Raw genomic sequence first — 20,901 nt, forward strand, 5'->3', positions numbered from 1 at the left:
TCCCCAACCTGTTGGCATTTTTAAAGATACATTTCACCCACTTCCTTTGAGATAAGTAGTTGGAGTCACTTTACTTGGTGCTGACAAAAGCTACAAAGAAAATTGCTTAAACCAACACCAGTTCTTGTTTTGTTTCATACTTGTACTCAGAGCAGTGGACACAGACGCATTGAGATCAAAACTTCCAGATCTTTATTGATGCCATGTGAGCTGAACAGGAGCAGGTCTTGCCCATAAAAACCCTCAAACTGTTAGAGAGAACAGCACATGAAGTCACCGCTGATGGGTGTAAAGACAGACAAGCTGAAGTGTTTCCCCTTTAATCTCAGTCTCTCCTCAGGAAACTGAAGACAGCGGGCTCTGAAGCAAGAGGTAAGTGAAGGCCACTGCTTGTAAACTGCTTTATTTCATTTTTCAAATTTAAAAATAGAGACTATGTTGATGTTTATTTGTAATTTAGCTTTCTTTGCATCCATGTCTGTGTAATAGGACAGTTGTGTGTCGTCGTCCTTTAAACAAACTTTGCTACTGAACAAACCGGGACGTCGGCCAATGAACTTTTAACGCCTGCTAATGTTTGCAATGTGAAAGGTAACATCTGTTGGACTGAGCCCATGTGGCTGGTCATGTCCACATCTCTCTGATGTTTTTTCTCCCCACCAGCCTTTCCTCTGAGGTGTGACTCTAGTCCTCCGCTTTAGCCTCCATCTCCTCGGCGTCGTCGTCTCCGTCCACCTCGGCGTTCTCCCGCTCTAACCTCTCCAGCTGCCGGGCGAGCTCTGTCTCATCTGTGTCTGTCACCACCTTGGGCTGAAAAACAACAAGTGGAGAGGAGTTTAATCACATCCAGATGAAAACTAACAGGGTTTTAAATAACCTTGGTTACGAACAGCAGCGTTGGTAGGTTAAAGCAATGACTGTCATCATAAAGTCATATATTTGCAAGAAACCAGAAAAAACTAATGCTGTGCTTCAAGGAACTTCATCAAAATCTGACTTTTATTCTAACAAAATATTTATCTGCATCAAATTTTTTTTGCTATCCCAAAAAGCTGTAATAAATTCTTTGTTGTGGCTGTAGAAAGTGGACAGTTTATAAAGGCACAGATTAGGATGAAATTATTAGCTCCCATGTGAACTTTTCAAAGTATTTCCCAAGTGCTGTCAAACAGAGGAAGGACCTTTTCACACAGCTTTTCTAAACATCCTAGTTTTATTATGGATGCTTACATTATTTTACTTTGCACACGAAAACAAAATTATTTCACTTAAAAAATATAAAAATAACACCAGGGTCTGACTTTTTGTTGGGCAATAGCACAAACCACTGTTGTGCAATGGTGTGCTTTAACTTTTTAATGCTCAAATCTTGTAAAATCAAGTTAAAACTGAGGGTTATCATCTAATAAATCAGTAATATATCAGTTTAGACTTAAGAAAAATACTTTTTGATGCTCACAAAGCAGAAGGATATACAAAGTTACAGTGTTTCCAAGAATCAAGAACTGGAGTGAGAAGAATCATTAATAAATTCAAAGAGAGTCACACAGTTAAGAACAAACATGAAAGAGGCCTGAAGAGAAAGATTTCAAAGACTCTGCAGAGAAAACTAGTGTGAGATGTGTCTAAAGACCCCAGAACAACTGCCAAGACACTAGTGAATGACAGCTAAGTCAGGAATTATAATCTCAAAGAAGACGATTACCAGAGTCCTGAACAGGAATAAACCCGAAAAACACTTCTACAGAAGAGACGCCTTCAAGCCAGACTGAAGTCTGCTCAGAACAACCTGGAGGAAAATTATGCATACTGGAAGCATGTCCCCTTTGGTCGGATGAGACCAAACTAGAGCTCTCTGGATGTTGCTTATGTTTGGAGAGAGAAGTTAGAGATGTATAACCCAAAGAACACCATACCCACGGTGAAACACGCCAGTGAAGAGGAAACATTAAGAGAGAAGAAAGAAATCTTCAAGCAGTCAGCAGCAAAACCTGGCCTTGGTCATCGCTTTGTCTTCCGACATGACAACAACCCAAAACAAACATGGCTACTAATGAAGAACTGCCTCCAGAAGACCGAAGTAAAGGTTATTGAGTTGCCTGCACAAAGCCCTGACTTGTATCCCATTGAAAATCTCAGGGGTGAACTTAGGACAAAGGTCCAATCCCCGAAGGCCATCAAATCTGGAGGAGCTTAAGAGATTGGCCAAAGAAGAATGCGCTTGGATTCCTTAAAATTGTTAAAAACTACAACAAATGACTGCAGGCTGTTGTCCAGTAAAAAGGAGACATGACTGACTATTAGCATTGGGGGCTAATTATTTTGACTGGTGGTTTTTGTTATTTTGTGAAATAATTTTGTTTCTGTGTGCAAAGTAAAATAATGTGAGCATATAAATTAAAATTAGGATGTTTGAAAAAGCTGTTAAAATTCCTTGCTGTTTGCCAGCACATGGGAAACACTTTCCAAAAACGAAGATTTTCCTGCTTTGCCGATGTTGCCGTGCAAAGACTAGAAGTTATGACAAAGACTGCTACATTAGAAAATGAAACTGACAGTGGGAGCTGCTATTATGCTTCTGAATTTTATCATGTTTAGTACTGCTGACTTCTGATGGACAAAGATTATTCTCTGCCATCTGCTGTGCTTTCTGTCCCCCTGCAATGCATAACACCTCTCATCTCTGCAATGGTGTAGCCTAGGTAGACATTTCCAAGTTGATTAAGCATGCTGCTCAGCTCTGCCAACCTCCGCTTCTTAGAATTTTTCTAAATAATAGAAGAGTCTTTTCAACAAAGACTTAGCCCACTAAGATGTATTCACAATATAGTAATTAAACATTCTTCCTCCAGTAGATAAATTTTAAAGAATCAACTTTTGTTATTTCTGGTGATTGAGAGCCCCCTGGTGGTGGACTCTGCAGCTCTTTGCCACTGACTGCTAACAAACCCCACTCTAGTAAACTACAAGTAATTAAAGAACAGTAGTATCTTAATACTTCACAGGACTGTTAGAGGATATCTTAGGAAAAGGGTCTAAATTCATAGTTTCATTTAAGAAGAGTATTAGGTCACATTCCTTCTGAAACACTTTGTGTGCTTAAATACTCTTAATATAACTGGTGAAACTCTCAAACGTCTGATCTATGTAGAACTTAGTATGTGCTTTTTTACTTTCAACTTCAAGTCACCTAAAATAATGTAAGAAACATAAAAATGCTTTGAGATATGAAGCCACTCACCTCCATCTGGATGTTAAAGACCCCTCTCTTCTCCTCGATCTTCTCCTTAATGGCAGCCATGGCCTGGTTGAGGACAGACAGACCCTCTGTGCGCTCCAGCGTGGTCGTCGTCATCACGTAGCGAGGGGGAGCGATCAGGTTGATCTGCGTGGAAAAAGACCACCACAGAATTATAACACCACATTACAGTCTTGCACACTAAAATCTCTTACCCTCTAAAAACTAAAGCAGCAGGTCACATCACACTGAAAACTTTACCTTGATTGGCATGGCTTCTGTGGAGCAGCTTAGCCCCGCCCTCAGAGCCTCCTTCACTGCATCGATGCCCTCATACCCGTAACATGCTACCTCGATGTCTGCAGGAGAGAGAGAACATTTTTCATTTTCAATGCAAAAATTGAAAAGCATTCATGTTACAGCTACAGTTAATAATCAAATGCTTCCTTTCACCCTTTACCTACTGACCCGGCGCTGTGTTTTATATGTCCGGAGTATTATTACCGTAACTCTGTCAAAGTTTGTCCAATCAGAAAAATTCCAATGGCATTGGAAAGCTGAGAGTTGTGGGCATGCGTACATATATGGTTCATTACAGTACTCGCAACCATATGATGTGGGCATTCATAGCAAAACACCATAGCAAAACATCCAAAGTATCGCGAGACCGCTACACGGATTTTAAACACTGTAACTCCTCGAAAGTTTGCTCAATCTAAAAAATTCCAACACTGACAGAGAGCTGAGAATCTGTGATTTCTGGCAATATATGATGTGTGGTATATATATTACGGTAATGTTGAACAGCACTGCAAAAATGGCAGCTTTGGCAGAAGACGAGTGAGAAAGGACACTGAAGAAAGAGTAAAAGGAGAGCGAGCGAGAGTGGTGTTTTGTTTTCAAAAAATAGCGTTAGATAGTGGCATTTGTGCATGTCTGTCATGTGCAATAACGATATGTTACTTGAGAATGTTGAGAATGCATTTTCCACCTTTATTTGCACTAATTTTTGCCTATGTATATAGTTATCTTTTGCACTGTGTTTTGCACACCCAGAGTCCTAGACTCAAAAACTGACTGGTGATTGTTCTAAACATGTATAGGTTCACATTTCAAATGTCAAATCAAAACTTCATGAGCAATAACAAAATTTCTTCTTATAAAAGCCATGAAAAACAAATCCGTTTTTGTGTTTTTCTTCTTTTAAACTGCTGACAATTCCATATAATGTGCAATAATCATTAACCAGATGTTGAAAAGTCAAGTTCAAGTACTCCTGGGAAAAGGGACCAAAGCTCTCAGACTTAGGGCATTTCCTGACTATTTTACAGCCATAATAACAAAATATGTCCAAATCACCATTTTTAGACTCAGTAGGTAAAGGGTTAATGCACACCTACAGTCTTACCTGCTCTGATTTTGACAGCCTGTGGAGTGAGTCGCCTGTTGATGTTGTCAATGAGCACGCTCCTCTCCTCCTCTGTTAACTCCAATCCATCAAGAATGGCAGGATCTCTGTACAGGGAATAATTTCATTATATGATTCAACATTTAACCTTATTTTTTTACACATTCTGAATGAGCTTGAAACAACCACCACTTACGATACAGCCTGTTTGAAGACATCGTAGGCTCCATATCCGGGTCGCTTGTATTTCTCATCAAAGACCCAGGCGGTGCGCTGGTACAAGCTCTCTAGCTGCTCGTCCTTACTGTACTCCAACACCTCCGCCACGTGTCGCAGGATGCTGTACACCTGCAAACACAACAACCAGAGTTATTTTTGCTAACCCACACCCCCTGAAAACCGATTTCAACAAACTAATGTTGATTAAATAAAAACACACGATGTAAAATAAGTGGCTGCATAAATATTCACCCACTAAAGTGACTAATCTAGTCCTAGGCCAAACTAATTGGTGCTAGTAGTTTCACTTTCAATGAAATGGTGATCACCTGAGTGCAGTTAATGTGTCTCAAGTGATTGAGTATAAAAACGCCTGTGTCTGGAAGGTCTAGTCACTGGTTGATCAGTATTCGTTGCTACCATTACACCATGAAGATAAAAGAACACTCCAAGCAACTCAGAGAAAAGATTACTGAAAGGTAGAAGTTAGGGCATGAATACAAAAATATTTCAAAGGCACTGAACATCCCCGGAGTTGAATCAAATCCATAATCAAGAAATAAAAGAAATATGCCACATGTGTATATCTGCCTAGATCAGGCCGTCCTCACAAACTGAGTGAGCATGCAAGAAGGAGACTAGTGAGAGAGGCCGCCAAGACACGTATGACTACTCTGAAGGACGTACAAGCTTCAGCAGCTGAGATGGGAGAGACTCTGCATAAAACAACTTTTTCCCGGGTTCTTCACCAGTCAAAGCTTTATATGAGAGTGGCAAAGACAAATCCACTGTTGAAGAAAACTAATTAAATCTAACTAGAGTTTGCCAAAAGGCATGTGGGAGGAACGTTCTTTTGTCTGATGAGACCAAAATGTTGCTTTCTTGCCATCAGACAAGATGCTATGTTTGGCGGACACCAAACAATGCACATCACCACAAACATACCATCCCCACTGTGAAGCACGCTGGTGGCAGCAGCATGCTGTGGGGATGCTTCACGGTAGCCAGCCCCGAAAGGCTTGTAAAAGTAGAGAGTACAATGAAAGCGGCAAATATAAGAAAATCCTGGAGAACATTCTTTTTCAGTCTGCAAGAGAACTATGGCTTATGAGAAGATTTATACTCCAGCAAGGCAACAACCTGATTCATACAGTAAAGCTACACAGAAATGGTTAAAGACAACAAGGTGAATGTTCTGGAGTTGACAAGTCAAAGACCAGACCTTAATCCAGTAGAGAATTTCTGGCTGGACTTGAAAAGTGCTATTAACACCCGTTCCCCACACAACTTGACAGAGCTTGATCAGTTTTGCAAAGAAGAATTGAGTAAAATTGTAGTGTCTAGATGTATAAGTTCTATTTACCATGATTGATATGAAAAAATCAATAAAAGGGTAAAACATCTGAGGGGCTGAAAACTTTTTATAGGCACTGCATTTCTAAAGTTCAATTCTATATTCCAATGGTTTTATAAAATAGCTAAGGTAGTGATGAACAAATTCCCTCCCAACTAGACTTGGTACACCAGTGTGGCTCAGAACACCATTTGGCAACCACTGCTTTGCTGATCTCTACTGTTCATTACTGTGCTTTTTGTGCAGAAATGAAATTAGGGTTGTCATATAAGAGATTCAAACTTTGATACCATTCTAGTAAAAATAAATTATAATACAATGTTTCATTACAGAAACAACAAAAAAAAGAAAGTGTTCTTATTCCTACTACTAAATACTGCATTTAAACTCCTACACACATTGGCAGAGTTTCTGTGCTGAACCACTGCCTCTGATTATGTGTGGTTTAGAAACAGCAGAAATTTGCTTGCAGGTTTTGATGGATTTACTTCTCTCAAATGCATGTTTTGATGACAGATAGTTTTGGTAAATCTCAATACTGACATGTGGCATTAAAAGGTAGCAAATACATTTCATAGAGCTTTTTTATATACACTTTTCACTATGTCTTTTGCAAAAATTTCCCATTTTAATCTCAGTTATGCATTCTTACAGCACTTTCTTTTAAGAAAGATTGTTTGTTGGGATTTTTGCCTTTGCTGGACAGGACAGTTGAAAAGAGACATAAAATGAGGAGAGAGAGAGAGAAAGAGAAGACATTCACTAAATGGCACCAGGATTGGGGTACAGACGTGCAACCAGTGCACTGATGAATGTAGCCTCTGTGTTCTGGCACTTGCTCTGCCAACTGAGCAAAACGCCCACCCTATTCCAGTACCTCTGACTGTAAATGTCCAAAGGGATAAATAAAGTCCCCATGGTTCTCTATCGATACCAGCATTACTGATCAAAAAGTAGAAACCTGTTAGCACTATGCTAGATATGTGATAAGCTCTTACATAGGATCCATCATGTTTTATTAATGCTAAATGCATGAAGTTTCCTGAATATCAGATCTGTATCAGGACTTTTGGACTTACAGTTTTAGATTTAGTGAATTTATCTTCGCACTTGATGGCCTCCTCTGGGGAAACTCTTCTTTTTGATAAATCGATGTAGCCTACAGACAAAATGGAGAAGAGATTGATGATATATGGCAGGACATAATCACAATAATGACGTAAACTAGTAAAGAAGAGGAAGAAGACAGCTGTTTGGGTAATTCTTATAAGATTGGAATTAAAAAATCAATACACATGAAATGATTGTTAACACTGTGTGGTTTATGTGCAGAGAAAAATGTCACAGTATATACAAAGGCATTTCATTCAAAGAAATGGAAACACATTGTAATATGAATGACTAAATTTACCTTTCTCTTTGTCTACTCGGATGACGACCACGCACTCATTGCGGCCGATGCGGATGAGCTTGTTGATGGAGCGGATACGTCGACGGGACAGCTCACTCAGGAGGATCATGCCCTCAATGTTGTTGTACTCCAGGAGGCTGACGTAGGCGCCCATCTCAGCGATGGACCTCACGTTCACCATCACGACATCCTCCACCTCTGGGAACCGGTGCTGGTAAAATCGACAGCTGAGCCCCGGCATCGCTGAGAGAGAAACAAGGCGTTAGATGTCATAAAGCCCTCTTTATGCTTTTAACACCATAATCAAACTTTAAAATATAGAAGTTTAATGTGATAGATAAAGGTTTGAGTATGACAAAGCTTTTAGCACAAGGCCTGGTTTTTGGCATTAACCAATCGGGGAGGTTTGCACCAAATGTTTGTCTAGTCACAGCTTGTTTTCAAGGACATTTTCATCTTTGTTGGTATGATGATAAACGATTTAAATGGATATCTGTTGTTACCAATATCATGCTGAAAATACCATACATCCCGACTATTATTGCCAATAGGATATCACTAGGGATGTCCTATACTGGATCTTTGCCAATATCCGATATTTACCAACTAATCTTAGCCAATACCAATTGATATTTCAAAGTAGTTCGGCCTGTTAATCCTGCCCAAAACTAAATTCACTTATTTGCTCTGATGACCAATATTTACAGCTGACACAGGAAGATTTTTATAGCCAAAATATAATCTGTAAATAGGAGTAGACTGAGGCCAACATATGGCATTTAGCTGATTATCTGCATTTGCATTTTATTTTACCAATAATTTATACAATTAACCAAAAGGTGAGGCATTTTGACTCCACAGCAAGGGGTTTCTTCCTCTCTGACTTTGTTTTCATTCTCTTTAACTTCACCTAAATCCCTAACACATCCCTATGTGATAGGCTAGTTGTCACATGACTGCCAGCCAATCAACATTAAGCCCTGGATGGCATTGACCGAGTGATGCTCTGTGCATTTTGTCATGACAGCAGAGCTAGTGCTAAATTGTTTATGTATCCATCTTCTTCAGCTTATCTGAAGCCAAGTTGAGGTGGTAGCAGGTTTAGCGAGTCAACCCAGACATCCCTCTCCCCAGCAACACTTTTCAACTCCTCCTGGGGGATTTTGAGGCATTCCCAGACCAGACAGAATATATAACCCCTCCAGCACATTCTGGGTCTTCCCTAAGGGCTCCTCTTAATTAGATGAGCCCGGAGGTCCTCCATGGGGGGTGCCCAGGTGGCATCCCGATCAGATGGCAGAATCACCTCAGCTGGCACCTTTCAGAATGAAGGAGCAGCAGCTCTTCTCTTAGCTCCCTTCATATGTCTGAACTCTTCAACTTATCTCTAAGGCTGAGCCCAGCCAGCCTCTGGAGAAAACTCATTTCAGTCTCTTGTACCAGTGATCTCATCCTTTCAGTCATTACCCAGAGTTCATGGCCACAGGTGAGGGTTTGAAGGTAGATTGACCAGCAAATTGAAAGCTTATCCTTTCGGCTCAGCTCCCTCTCCATCACAGTATCAATCTCATGGTCTCTTTTACTCTCACTCATGGACAAGACCCCAAGATACTTGAACTCCTTCACCTGAGGCAAAGACTCCATCCCCACCTGGAGGGAGCAATCCACTGCCATGGCCTCAGACTAGGAGGTGCTGACTCTCATAATAGTCTATTTTGCATCCTTTTTTCAATCATTAAGAACATTTTGTTTGTCACAACAAATGTGTATTGGTTCCAAATATCAGTTATCAGCTTCATGAACTACCGATAATATGTATCAAACCATTATCAGTTGACCTTGATTGCAAATATCAGCTAATATTGATACTTCCCTTTTTAAGCTAATCTCTCCTGGTAATGACATGCCGATAATATTGTGCATCCCTAGAATTCCCAATATTTAGACATTCCCAAGTCCTGTGTATTATGTCATGGACTAGAGTAGTTATCATGAAACTATACATCTAAACTTGTCTAATACGAGTCTCACAACTCTGGTACTTTCGTATTATTGAAAAAAAAAAGCCGACATAATCCTATTTCACTTTTCCATTTAGTGTCCAACATATTTATACAGTTCAGATGAGGCAAGAAATGTTTACAAATTTGATCTTAGTTTATGTAAGTACTACAGCAATTTAATCGTACTAAAAATGATTTAAATAGCAGAATGTGTGTCATTAAAAAAAAAAGATTAAAAAAAAAATGTAGAAAATTTCCACACTCCTAAAATGTTTGAGAAACAGTGTGAATGAATTTAGTAGACATGATTAATTGTTTTTCTGGCTGTTTGTTGGGATAAGCCGGTCAACTGACTGAGTTTGGTCTGACAATGTTTCTTTGCTCATTGTACTAGGATTAAGAGAGCTGGCAGAGTAAACAGGGGCTGTTTTATCCCACATATTTGGCTTTGAATGGGATGATGCAATGCACACAACCAGGCGTTCATAACTGTTTAAATAAGAGCGAAAACTGGTATTAATAAAACAATTTCTTCTTTCCAAATGCTTTATAGTACTAACGAAGGTAGTAGCTCTATATAAAGTTTAACAACACAAAGCAGGTCCAATGAAAAATGAGAAGTAACAGTTACTTAAATGCCCGTTAGCTTTCACAGCTAATAGCCCGGTCTGACTCACATGCGGCACATGCACTACTGAACAGGGCTAACTGTTAGCTCAGCAGCTAGCAGCCCCGTGTGGTCACCGCTCAACCCTAAACATCTCTTTTATCAATAAAAACTCACCTGTATCATATGGTTACAGGACGATAAAGTGTTATTTTCCGTATTGGGAGTGTTTACGTTTCCAATTGTTGCTTCTTTTGAGATATTTTAAAAGAAGACCTCGGGCCCGCTAGCTCACTTTCATGGGTGTGCTAATATCTCGACCCGGAAAAGATCGTCAGAGCTGTTCGACGCGCGCATGTGCAACAACGCGTTCCGCTTAGTCACATGACCAGAGACCAGCTGATCATCACCGGACGAGGAGTAGGACAAGATCACGACCATCAGTCCGATCTGTGCTTATAATCCTGCAAGAAAAACATCACTTACCTGCACCACATGCTTAGATTAATACAGTAGATTTAACGATAACGGTTCAGCGTTGATTTTCGGAAACGGAAGTAAACAGAAGACCACAACCATCGACCAAAAGACGAGAAGATGTCTGGAAAAGACAGGATCGACATATTCCCCTCCAGAATGTAAGCAGATTGTGTGCTAGCTTAATGCTAGCCTACTGTAGCTTCTTGTCCACCTTTATTATTCCACTGATTTGTTGACTCTTTGTTTCCCAGTCTCTCAGGTTGATGATTTCTGTCTCCTATCTGCTGTAAAATATCATTGGAATCACATGAAGGGAGTAGGGACACAGCCTTGTTTTACAGTGTGTCATTTAATCCTTAACATAATTCATATCAGTACCAGAAAGCTGTGGAAAGAGGAAGACTCTGTTTGTCATGTGATGTTTCTACCATGATCCTTGTGTGAGCTGTCAGTCTGGTGTTTGATACACACTGACCATCAGTCAGCACATGTCCTCTCTGACTATCTCTGATCAGTCTGTGTTTGAGTCTTATCATTTTACCATATTGATCCAATCATGCTCATACTGCACAGGCATCAAGCAGATACAGTTTAAACTGTCCAGGTAATTGACATGAATTGTTAAGATCTTGAGACAAAGTAAACATAGTAGACTTAAGAATTTGTGACACAGATCCTGAGTATACTTCTGTAAAACTTTAATTATCACCCAGGTTTTTATAATTCCAGGATATAAAATCAACCTGCTTTTAGACGAAGCAGGCGTCCAAACAAGATAGACCTTTATTATTTTCAAACAAAGACAATGAAATTGTATTTTATATAGCACAATACATGTTGCTTTAAATTATGAAATCTTTATCCCATATTCTTCGTATTTTTCCTCATTTTTGAGGAACTAATTCAGTACTCAATGACCAGAGGCCTAAGAGAGACCTGCCCTTCTGCTGTCAAAACATGCAGCAACAGGCTAGAAAAAGGGACTGGGCCTTAAGATATGGTGGGCTTTTATTTAAAGGATTATGTGTAAATTAAATAATAGCAAATACAGAATTAATGATATGAATTGTTGCTTCAGTAGTTGTGCTCTGATAGCAGATCGCCTTCAACATTTTCCACCTACAAGAGTTTTACCCTGAAGTGTTTTTAGCGTGTAGAGGATATTTTACTAAAGGATAATTAAAAAGAAAAATATATATACAGCATATATACCAAACACTGATATTAAGAATTAGGGATGCACAATATTAGATTATGTCTGATACCTGATATGCTGACATTGACAAAATAATTTTAGCTGATACTGGTATTTAAATGTAGTTCAGACCTAAAACTTCACTTCTACAAACACGCAATTTAAAGCTTGAGGATGAACCAATTAACAAATTTCAGTTCTTAAAACAGACTGTAAAGTGTAAGGAATGTATGAATTAAGAAAAAGCTTCATGCTTTAGGTTTGTTGGTCCAGCCTAAAACTCCACTAACCTATTTGTTAACAAGGCCATTATTTAAGGCTGTTATAGGCTGACTTTTTTAGCCAAAATATCAGTTGTACCGATGATATTGGTTTAAAGACAGACACCACCACCTTCTCATGAACCACATTTCCGTAAAATTTAAGCTCTATAATCTATTTAATGAAAAATGTTGCTGTTTGGACCTTGGACTGAAGAAAACAAAAGACTGTTTAAAGAGACAGGAGGACAAAATAAGTGTTTAAGAGTGCCTCAAGAAATTAAAATTTAATTATGAGAAAATCAGCTGTGTTAGTTCAAATGAAGCAGAGGTTTGTGTTAAATGACTACCAGGAAAGATTTCCTTCTCAGTATCAGCTTTATTGGCCAAGTATGCTTGCGCAACAAGAAATAATCATTTTTATTTGGAAATATACAATGCTTAACAAATTCATTAGACCACCCTAACCCTAACCAAAGTAAGGTTTATGCCACAGCTGCCCTAAATTAACAGCATTGGTAAATACCAAAATCATTTTTTATGTTTCTGCAATGCTTAATACAACAATATGTAGAAGCTCTTTAACCCAAATGATATGTTTAACGCTAAATTATAATTATTATTGTTATCCATGAATTTTTGAATTTACTGATTTACAAAAAAATCCTGAAAAAATAGTAAAGCACATTATTATTTCTTGATTGATATGTCAGATTATAGTTATTCAATTGCATTCCTGAACAGAAAAATGAGTTTTAGTGGTTGAATGTTATAATTGATTAATTTCTGACTTCTCAGAGAAGCCCAGTGAGCTGGCTCAAATTTGGGTGAATTCAGTTTGAAATTCCTTATTCCTGTTCAAAATGGTAAAATGTGTAATTCATTTGAAAATGGATTTTTATCAGTAGTCCCTTTGCCAGGTGTTATTAGGCATCTTAGAATAAAACACAACATACAACAGTAAAACAAAGAAATAAAGATAATATCAACATTAACAACACAGTTCACAAGAACAACTGGAAATACTGCTGTTAATGTTACGATGGGTAGCGACAGCATCACTGTTGAAATTGTTGGTTCTCAGTAGGATGTTGACTCTCTTATTGGTTGTGGTACTAAAGTCCACTAATGTGATGCTCTGAAGGAAAACAGGAGAAGTTTATGTAGCTACAAAATATGCCAGACAGGTCAATACTGAATGATACACAGACGGCATACATACAAATATAATTCTATTATATGGAAGAAAGAAATGTGAGGGAAAACAGGACAAAACTCCAAACTCTAATATGTGAGTAAAACAACACAAAACAATACAGATGAAGGTCTAAATAGTACACTGAAGGTTTGGAAGTGGCAGGAAAAGAGAAAGGCTGAGAAACTTTAGTTATTAAAGTGGACTGTAATCAATGAGGGCTGATATAGTTATAGAAGAAGCCAACTAAACACTATCAGGCAATTTACCTAAGTATGATAAACTGGGTCCCATACTGAGTGAAATGGTTTCTTAATCCCTCTCAGTGAGTATTTTATCTTTTCTAACCGAATTAAATTTATAAGCCACATGGATACTTTAAGTGGATTTGATGATATCCGATGTAATGATAATGTTCTGCATGCAGGCAGTGTTTTAAAGGCATAATGATGGGATTTTAATGTGAGAGGATCTAACTTTGGCTAATTTGTGGCTCTAGTTTTATTTTCTATTTTGAGAAAAAATAAACTATAAGAACTTCGTTGATGTGAGCTGGTGTGTCAGTGCAGATAAAGTTTTGCCTGTTGTCAGCTGCATACACCAAATAATGCAGATAAAGTACAGCTCAGACTACATGTGCACTGCAAATGGAAACCAGGAGGTTTGTCATAGTGAAGATTACTACCCAGTGCATGGGTGTAACGGGGGGGGGGGGGGGGGCTTAATACCCGAGCCCACATTAGGGAGGGGCCCTTGAAAGCCTGCAATGAAAAGTGTGTTTTCATTAAGTTTTTCTTGGTAATTAGTGTCATTATCAAATCAAAAGTGACTGTCAACAGACTGAAAGTCGTATCAAATAGAGTAAAATACAATACTGGGGCGCTCTACTACTCCCTTAAACATGTCCAAATGGTCTAGTCCAGCACTGCGGAATAATGCAAGTAAATTTAATTCAACCATAGTAAAAATGTTGCTCATAAATGGGGGAATTATGGTTCAAAAACATTAAAATGCATAGATATTTGTAAAAAATGATGCAACATTTATTGCTTGGCTAACCGGTTAAAGGGGGCCCTGTATAATATTCTTTCTGGGGGCCCAATATCCCTAGCTACGCCCCTGCCTTACAGAATCTACATCCTTATCCTTAATAGGGATTAACCCTAAGGTAACGACATAAAAAAGCTGAGATCTCAAGAAAAACAACTTACATTTACTTTTTATCATAACATTGAGTACAACCAAACATAATGATGTATATGTCCATGGGGGCTTCTGTACACCATGGTCTTTTTTTACCACATTGTTTACCCTTCAAAGTAAAGAAAGCATTGTAGGCTATATTAAAACTACCCATTGTGAAGGTAACTGAGTGATGCATTCTCTACAGGAAACTTGGAAAAAAACTACTGAAAAGAAACTAAATTTTTCCATAAGCAGAGTCTGGATTGCCAGGTTTTGCACAGATTAACATGCACATCTGTTTTCTCTTTTAAGGATCCATTATATTGAGAAAATATGATAGAAAACAGTTGGGGCATTACTGATATGAACAAGTCATGTTTATTTTTGCCGCTTTTACTAAAATAGTACTCAAAAAGCTGAATAATGTCCATAACCTCTATTTATGCTGTCTGTGTTTTTTGTGCAGGGCTCAGACCATCATGAAGGCTCGACTAAAAGGTGCTCAGACCGGCCGCAACCTGCTGAAGAAGAAATCTGACGCCCTCTCCATGCGCTTCCGTCAGATCCTCCGCAAAATCATCGAGGTCTGTCGAAAATTATTACATGTAGCTTTTATCCTTTCATTAGTGTCTTTAACAGCACCAAAAGGTTTTCCTGAAAGCACTGTTTGTGTCTGTTTTTCTTTAGACTAAGACTAAGATGGGAGAGGTGATGAGAGAGGCAGCTTTCTCATTGGCTGAAGCCAAATTTGCAGCTGGAGACTTCAGGTAAGAATCACAAAAAAGATCATGTGATGAGTTATTAAAAAATTCCCCAAATATACTGAAGGGTGAGCCATGGTTTAAACTGTTTTCTAGGATATAACAACCCCTGACATATGAATTGATATTCCTAAAATCTTCTGTTATATTTTGGTCTGAAACTAAATTACAAGTAACAATCATCAGAAACGTGATTAAACAACATAAGCATATAATTTCACTCAAATATTTAGAAAGATTAGCTATTTTTCCCATTTGTGATGTTTTGTCCATAGCACAACTGTGATCCAGAACGTGAACAAAGCTCAAGTGAAGGTCAGAGCCAAGAAGGACAACGTAGCAGGTTAGCTTAAAAAAGAATTACCCTGTTAGATTCATACACTCATTGTTTAGGAGAAAACTCCTTTATACATGTTGTGCTTTTTTTTTTTTTTCAGGTGTCACTCTTCCAGTTTTTGAGCACTACCAGGAGGGTGGAGACAGTAAGTCACATTTAGATTAAGTTAGATTTTGTAATCAGTGTGTGACAGAGAGTTTTTACACTCTGCATGTGTGTGTGCCTCCCCCAGGTTATGAGCTGACTGGTCTGGCCCGAGGAGGAGAGCAGCTCTCCAGGTTGAAGAGGAACTACGCCAGAGCTGTGGAGCTGCTGGTGGAGCTGGCCTCCCTACAGGTAGGGGGTGTAATTGGATTTTTATACTGGGGCACATTTAGACGACCTGGTAATTTTTGTGCTTTTTACTACAAGGTAAGGCTTAGTTTATCAAAAATGTAACTCTGTTGACCTTTAATCAGTAAACAGAGGTGTTAAAGTTGATAACAGTTAATCTGTCAGTTTTTTAAAACTTAACACTAGTTACTGTTGATGTTAAAATTAGAATCTAACAGAAGATTCAGGAGACGCTGCTATCCTGGTACTTTTAGACTCAACTGCTGCCTTTGCTATTGTTGATCACGTGACCCTGTTGACACATTTGGAGACTACTGTTGACATTAAGGGAAGTGGTCACAGATAGGACCTCCTCTGTTCATCTTTGGGATCTGTCCTCATCTGACACAGCCACTCTTACAAGTGGCACCCCACAAGGCTCTGTGCTGGGCCCCATCTTATTTTTGCATATATGTTGCCTCTGGGGTCTATTTTCTAAAAAATATAACTACCCCTTCCACTGTTTTGCTGATGATGTTCAAATCTACATGCCTCTGAATTTTAAAAATATGGGTACCCTACAGTCTCTATTTAGACATGGATGACCTTGAATTTTCTAAACTTGAGGGATGGCGAGACAGAGGTCATTGTGTTTGGTCAGCCTGATCTGCCAGCATGCACTCTTGGCCCTCTTGCTTGTAGTATCTGTTCAGACCATCTTTACCTTTTCCAGTATAGTTATGTTGCAGCCTGATACAATAATTGTTTGAATTCATTTTTCTCCCATTAATCTACACTCAGTACCCTATAATGGCAACGTGAAAACAGATTCTAGAAACTTTTGTAAATGTAGCAATTCCAGCCTCAAGTCATTTTGAATATGAAGCTTTGCAGACCTGGATTGGGGGATTTTCTGCCATTCTTCTTTGCAGATCCTCATAAGTACAGCCAGCTTTGATAGGAACTGTCATCGGACAACAATTTTCAGGTACAGAGATGTCCGTTGGGGTTCAAGTCAGGGCTGGGACATTTACAGAGATGAATCTGTGTTTGGATTGGGTTAAAAAAAATTTGAATCGAGGCCAAACAGTTTACCCTTGGTTTCATTAGACCAGAGAATCTTGTTTCTCACTGTCTGAGAGTCCTTCAGATGCTTTTTTGCAAGCTCCAAGCTGGCTTTTATGCGTTTTGCTCTGAGGAGATGCTTCCTTTAAGCCACTCTGCCATAGAGCCTAGATCAGTGGAGGGCTGCCGTGATGGTTGTCCTTCTGGAATTTAGTCCTATCTCTACACACGATCTCTTTATTTGTAATAAACTTGAAAAATGTCTAATTCAGCTTTCACGTTGTCATTATGGGGTAGTGAGTGTAGATTAATGGGAGAAAATAATTTAAATGATTGCATCAGGCTGCAACTGAACAAAATGCACAAGATATAAGTCAAGAATACAACAATCCTTTACTAAAGAAAAACAGAGTAAATAAAAGAAAAAGATGCACGTCCACAGAATGTTTCTGTATATTCTCCAATATGAGTTTTTTTTTATAGATAAGCCAAACTATTTTCATTTATTCCATTTGTTTATTTCTGATATATCTTAAATCTTCAAATTGTTTATGTAATTTAATATCAGTCAAGATAACCCCTAACATATTACATACTTTCAGTGTAATTAATGAACATTTTGCTCTCTTTCTTTCTGCAGACATCTTTTGTCACTCTGGATGAAGCCATAAAAATTACCAACCGGCGTGTGAATGCTATTGAACATGGTAATTTCTATTTAACTCATGAATGTTTAGGTTTTCCCCTCCTAGTGTAATAAAGCTGTTACTGTAATCATGTCTTCATCACCTCTGCAGTGATTATTCCCCGGATCGATCGCACCCTCACCTACATCATCACAGAGCTGGATGAGAGAGAACGAGAGGAGTTCTACAGGTGAGACTTTTTCAGCTGATCTCGTTTCTTTTCCTTTATATAAGAATGTTCACCTCATATTCAGATGAAATGTTTGCTTGGTTTAGCCCGACCCTTGTCCTTGTTGGGTTCACATTTCGGGGGGGGGGGGGGGGTTTACTCTTCTGAAAGACTTTCCTTCCCTCCTCTGCCAGGCTGAAGAAGATTCAAGAGAAGAAGAAGCAGCTCAGGGAGAGAACAGAGCTGGAGATCGCGGCCCGTCTGGCTAAGCTGGGCCCCATCGCCGAGCCCACCAACATGCTGACGGAGGAGACGGATGAAGACCTGCTGTTTGAGTGAACAATATATCTATCAACATATTTATTGTGTGCCTCTGAGGCCGTGTCTATGTCTTCTATTACAATTGATGAACTTGTTTTTTGTGTACTCGTCTGTGATGATTTGTGCGGTTGTTTTCAGCACTGGAAGGTTGTGTGTGTTTCCAGATTTGTCTGTGTACAGAACCAAAATGTCGTCAAGCTTGGCTGTAAACCCACAAGGGACTCTGTTCACCTTAAAGTAATCTAAATAATAAGAAAATGTTTATGTTTACACACGGCTTGTGAGTAAATTAAAGAAGCATTCCATGTGATGGATGGATTGTAGATATTCCTCTTCATTTAGAGCCATTTATTGCATGCTGTAAAGCTTCAAGTGGTTGTAGATTTCAAAGAGTGTGTGAGCCTGTGTTGTGAAGGATCATCCAGCTGCTGACCTCATATCACTGGGTTGTTCTTACCTCGCTGAGGATGTTTACCATTATATCTAAAAACCCACAATATGACCCCACTGTAAAACTTGGTGTAAGTCCACAAAGCCCAACACTTCATCAAATAAAGATGTTATTATTCTCCAACTAATGCCTCCATTTCTTACTAGAAGGCACAAAAAGTCACATTTCACTGTTCAACTCAAAAGAACTGTGGTTCAGTTTTATTCCATCTGCAGAAAAACATTTTGTGTAATAGTGTGAATAACTCTGCTTGGGGAGAATGGCAGCCATCTTGCACCACAATGCTACATTTAGCACTTTAATTCTAGCTGCTGTAGCACAGGGGGAAATGCAGGCCACAAAACAAAGTTTCTCTATTGAAAAAACAGATTTTTCAAAAGCAGGTTAAAGTTTAATTTAGAAAATTATGTGCAAATGAATTTTTTAGGGCTACATATTTTTGCTTTGTATATTTTTTTGACAAGACTAATTAGGCAGCTAGAAATAAAGTTGGTTCCTACTTGAAATAGGACTCTGTTTTCCATTAGGGCTACACAAACTTAGACAAGAGTGAACACTTAATAATAACTACAAACTATCAAGCCATGGAAAAACAGTAAATATTACAGCTGTCAGCATTAGTCATGATTAATGAAGGTCCATTATTAGTGCACTAGTTTTCTAAAAATGATTTCAGTTTAAAACCCTCACAGAGCTCAGTGGACACGTCAAAAGTCATCAGACATTTACATTTTCACTGTTCCTGTATTTACTTTACAGTCCATAACAAGTTCCTTTTTAAGTTGGTAAGTTCAGAATACTCATCTTTGATCAACCCAGAGTCTTTTGTTTCTATCAAAATAAAAGCAGGTCTTTATCCAAACTTCCTGTTTGGATAGCTATCCTTCAGTTTAAGGCCATACAATCACCCAAAATGAAACAAAAACAGAGTTAAATGCAAAATAGTGGTTCTGAAATAACATGACAAATAAGGGGAGGTAAATGTAATCAAAAGTTTTAGTTGTTTTGGTAACACTTTATTTTAGTGGGCCCTAATTACCTAGTAATTTTATAGTAATAAGTGTTCTTATGGAATTTCTCAAGAATAAGGTGGTAATTTCCTTGTAATAAGTTGGCTTTTTAAACGTAATAACTCAGAAATAAGGTAATGTTAAGGTAGTACATGCCTTGTATTTACATATTAATTCTGCAGTAATTCTTTGTTATATTGTGGCACTTCTCTGTAATTAAGTGATATTTTACCCTAACCCTAAAACTACTTGAAAATTATTCAGGAAGGGCTCACTTAAATTAGTGGGCCAAAAAAATTAAAAGGGAATGACCTGGGAATTATCAAGTAACTAATATAGAAAATTATCATTTTATTTCTGAGAAATTACTTAATAAAATATCACTTAGTTACAGAGACTTGCCACAATATTACAAGGGTTAGCTTAAGGGTTAGGATTAGGATAAGGGTTAGGTCAAAAGACCACGTAATCACTAGAGAATTGTAACAATATTGTAAGAATTACTTGATAATCAATACATCATTACTATTTGAATTAATTATCAATAACTAGCTAACAATAACTTTAGCCATGGCTGCAGATAGTTATTTTTTTTAGTGCTAAATGATCAGCAATACCCATTTTTCCTCTTTAAACCCATTTTTGCCACTCTGTAACCTCTTTTCTTTACTTTAGGTGACAATTTTACCTCAGCGCCCCATCATTTCTACAACTAACCCATTTTTTCTCTTTAACCTGTTTTTTGCCAGCATTTAACCTCTTTACTATTTGTTCTGTTCATTTTTGCCACTTACTGCCATTTTTTGCAACTATTTAACCCCTGTCACCACTGTTTCTGCACATTTTTGCTACTTTTGCTCTTTTCATCCATGTTTGCAACTTTTTAACCAATACTCATGGCTTTAGCAGCCAATTTTTACTTCTTTACCTCATATTCGGTACTTTTAACCCCTACTTTCCAGTTCTTGTCCATTTTTTGCTGCTGTTTAACCCCTTAATCACTTTCTGTCTGTTTTTGCAGTTTCTTGCCCCCCTTTTTGTCATTGCAACAACTAAACCCTTTCCACCACTGTTTCTGCACGTTTTTGCCACTTATGCAACTTTTAACCCATTTTTGCCTTTCAACCCATTTATGACACTTTGACCCCTCTTCAATACTCAAAACTGCATAATTTCACGTCACTACCCCAAAATTTCTTCTTATAAACCATTTTTTCCACTTTTCATCTGTTTT

At 38.3% G+C, this 20,901-nt stretch overlaps 2 protein-coding genes across 2 annotated transcripts; one reads left to right on the forward strand and one right to left on the reverse strand.

Annotated features, from left to right (window-relative positions):
• Positions 1–175: 175 nt before the first annotated feature.
• Positions 176–10,582, reverse strand: eif2s1b (eukaryotic translation initiation factor 2, subunit 1 alpha b). Its single transcript, XM_041805222.1, has 8 exons — positions 10,418–10,582; positions 7,631–7,873; positions 7,299–7,378; positions 4,843–4,994; positions 4,647–4,753; positions 3,500–3,597; positions 3,242–3,385; positions 176–810 (listed from the first exon to the last, which is right to left on the reverse strand). Exons 2-8 carry the CDS (start codon positions 7,869–7,871, stop codon positions 685–687), a joined length of 948 nt encoding a protein of 315 aa, XP_041661156.1. The 5' UTR covers positions 7,872–7,873; positions 10,418–10,582; the 3' UTR covers positions 176–684.
• Positions 10,583–10,630: 48 nt separating this feature from the next.
• atp6v1d (ATPase H+ transporting V1 subunit D) lies at positions 10,631–18,780 on the forward strand. Its single transcript, XM_041805223.1, has 9 exons — positions 10,631–10,878; positions 15,022–15,139; positions 15,243–15,322; positions 15,592–15,659; positions 15,754–15,798; positions 15,886–15,989; positions 17,671–17,737; positions 17,828–17,906; positions 18,080–18,780. Exons 1-9 carry the CDS (start codon positions 10,838–10,840, stop codon positions 18,222–18,224), a joined length of 747 nt encoding a protein of 248 aa, XP_041661157.1. The 5' UTR covers positions 10,631–10,837; the 3' UTR covers positions 18,225–18,780.
• The last annotated feature ends 2,121 nt before the right edge of the window (positions 18,781–20,901 follow it).

Source organism: Cheilinus undulatus, linkage group 14 (genome assembly GCF_018320785.1).
Source record: "Cheilinus undulatus linkage group 14, ASM1832078v1, whole genome shotgun sequence".
NCBI classification, from domain to species: domain Eukaryota; kingdom Metazoa; phylum Chordata; class Actinopteri; order Labriformes; family Labridae; genus Cheilinus; species Cheilinus undulatus.

Bases quoted from the DNA above. Each gene is read 5' to 3' on its own strand.
- eif2s1b (XM_041805222.1), bottom strand. From the start codon at position 7,871: ATGCCGGGGCTCAGCTGTCGATTTTACCAGCACCGGTTCCCAGAGGTG. The intron at 4,754-4,842 runs GTAAGTGGTGGT...TTCCCTGTACAG, and splicing joins GTCTTCAAACAGGCTGTATC to AGATCCTGCCATTCTTGATG. The intron at 3,386-3,499 runs GTAAAGTTTTCA...TTTTCCACGCAG, and splicing joins CAGAAGCCATGCCAATCAAG to ATCAACCTGATCGCTCCCCC.
- atp6v1d (XM_041805223.1), top strand. From the start codon at position 10,838: ATGTCTGGAAAAGACAGGATCGACATATTCCCCTCCAGAAT. The intron at 15,660-15,753 runs GTTAGCTTAAAA...TTTTTTTTTCAG, and splicing joins CAAGAAGGACAACGTAGCAG to GTGTCACTCTTCCAGTTTTT. The intron at 17,738-17,827 runs GTAATTTCTATT...TCACCTCTGCAG, and splicing joins TGTGAATGCTATTGAACATG to TGATTATTCCCCGGATCGAT.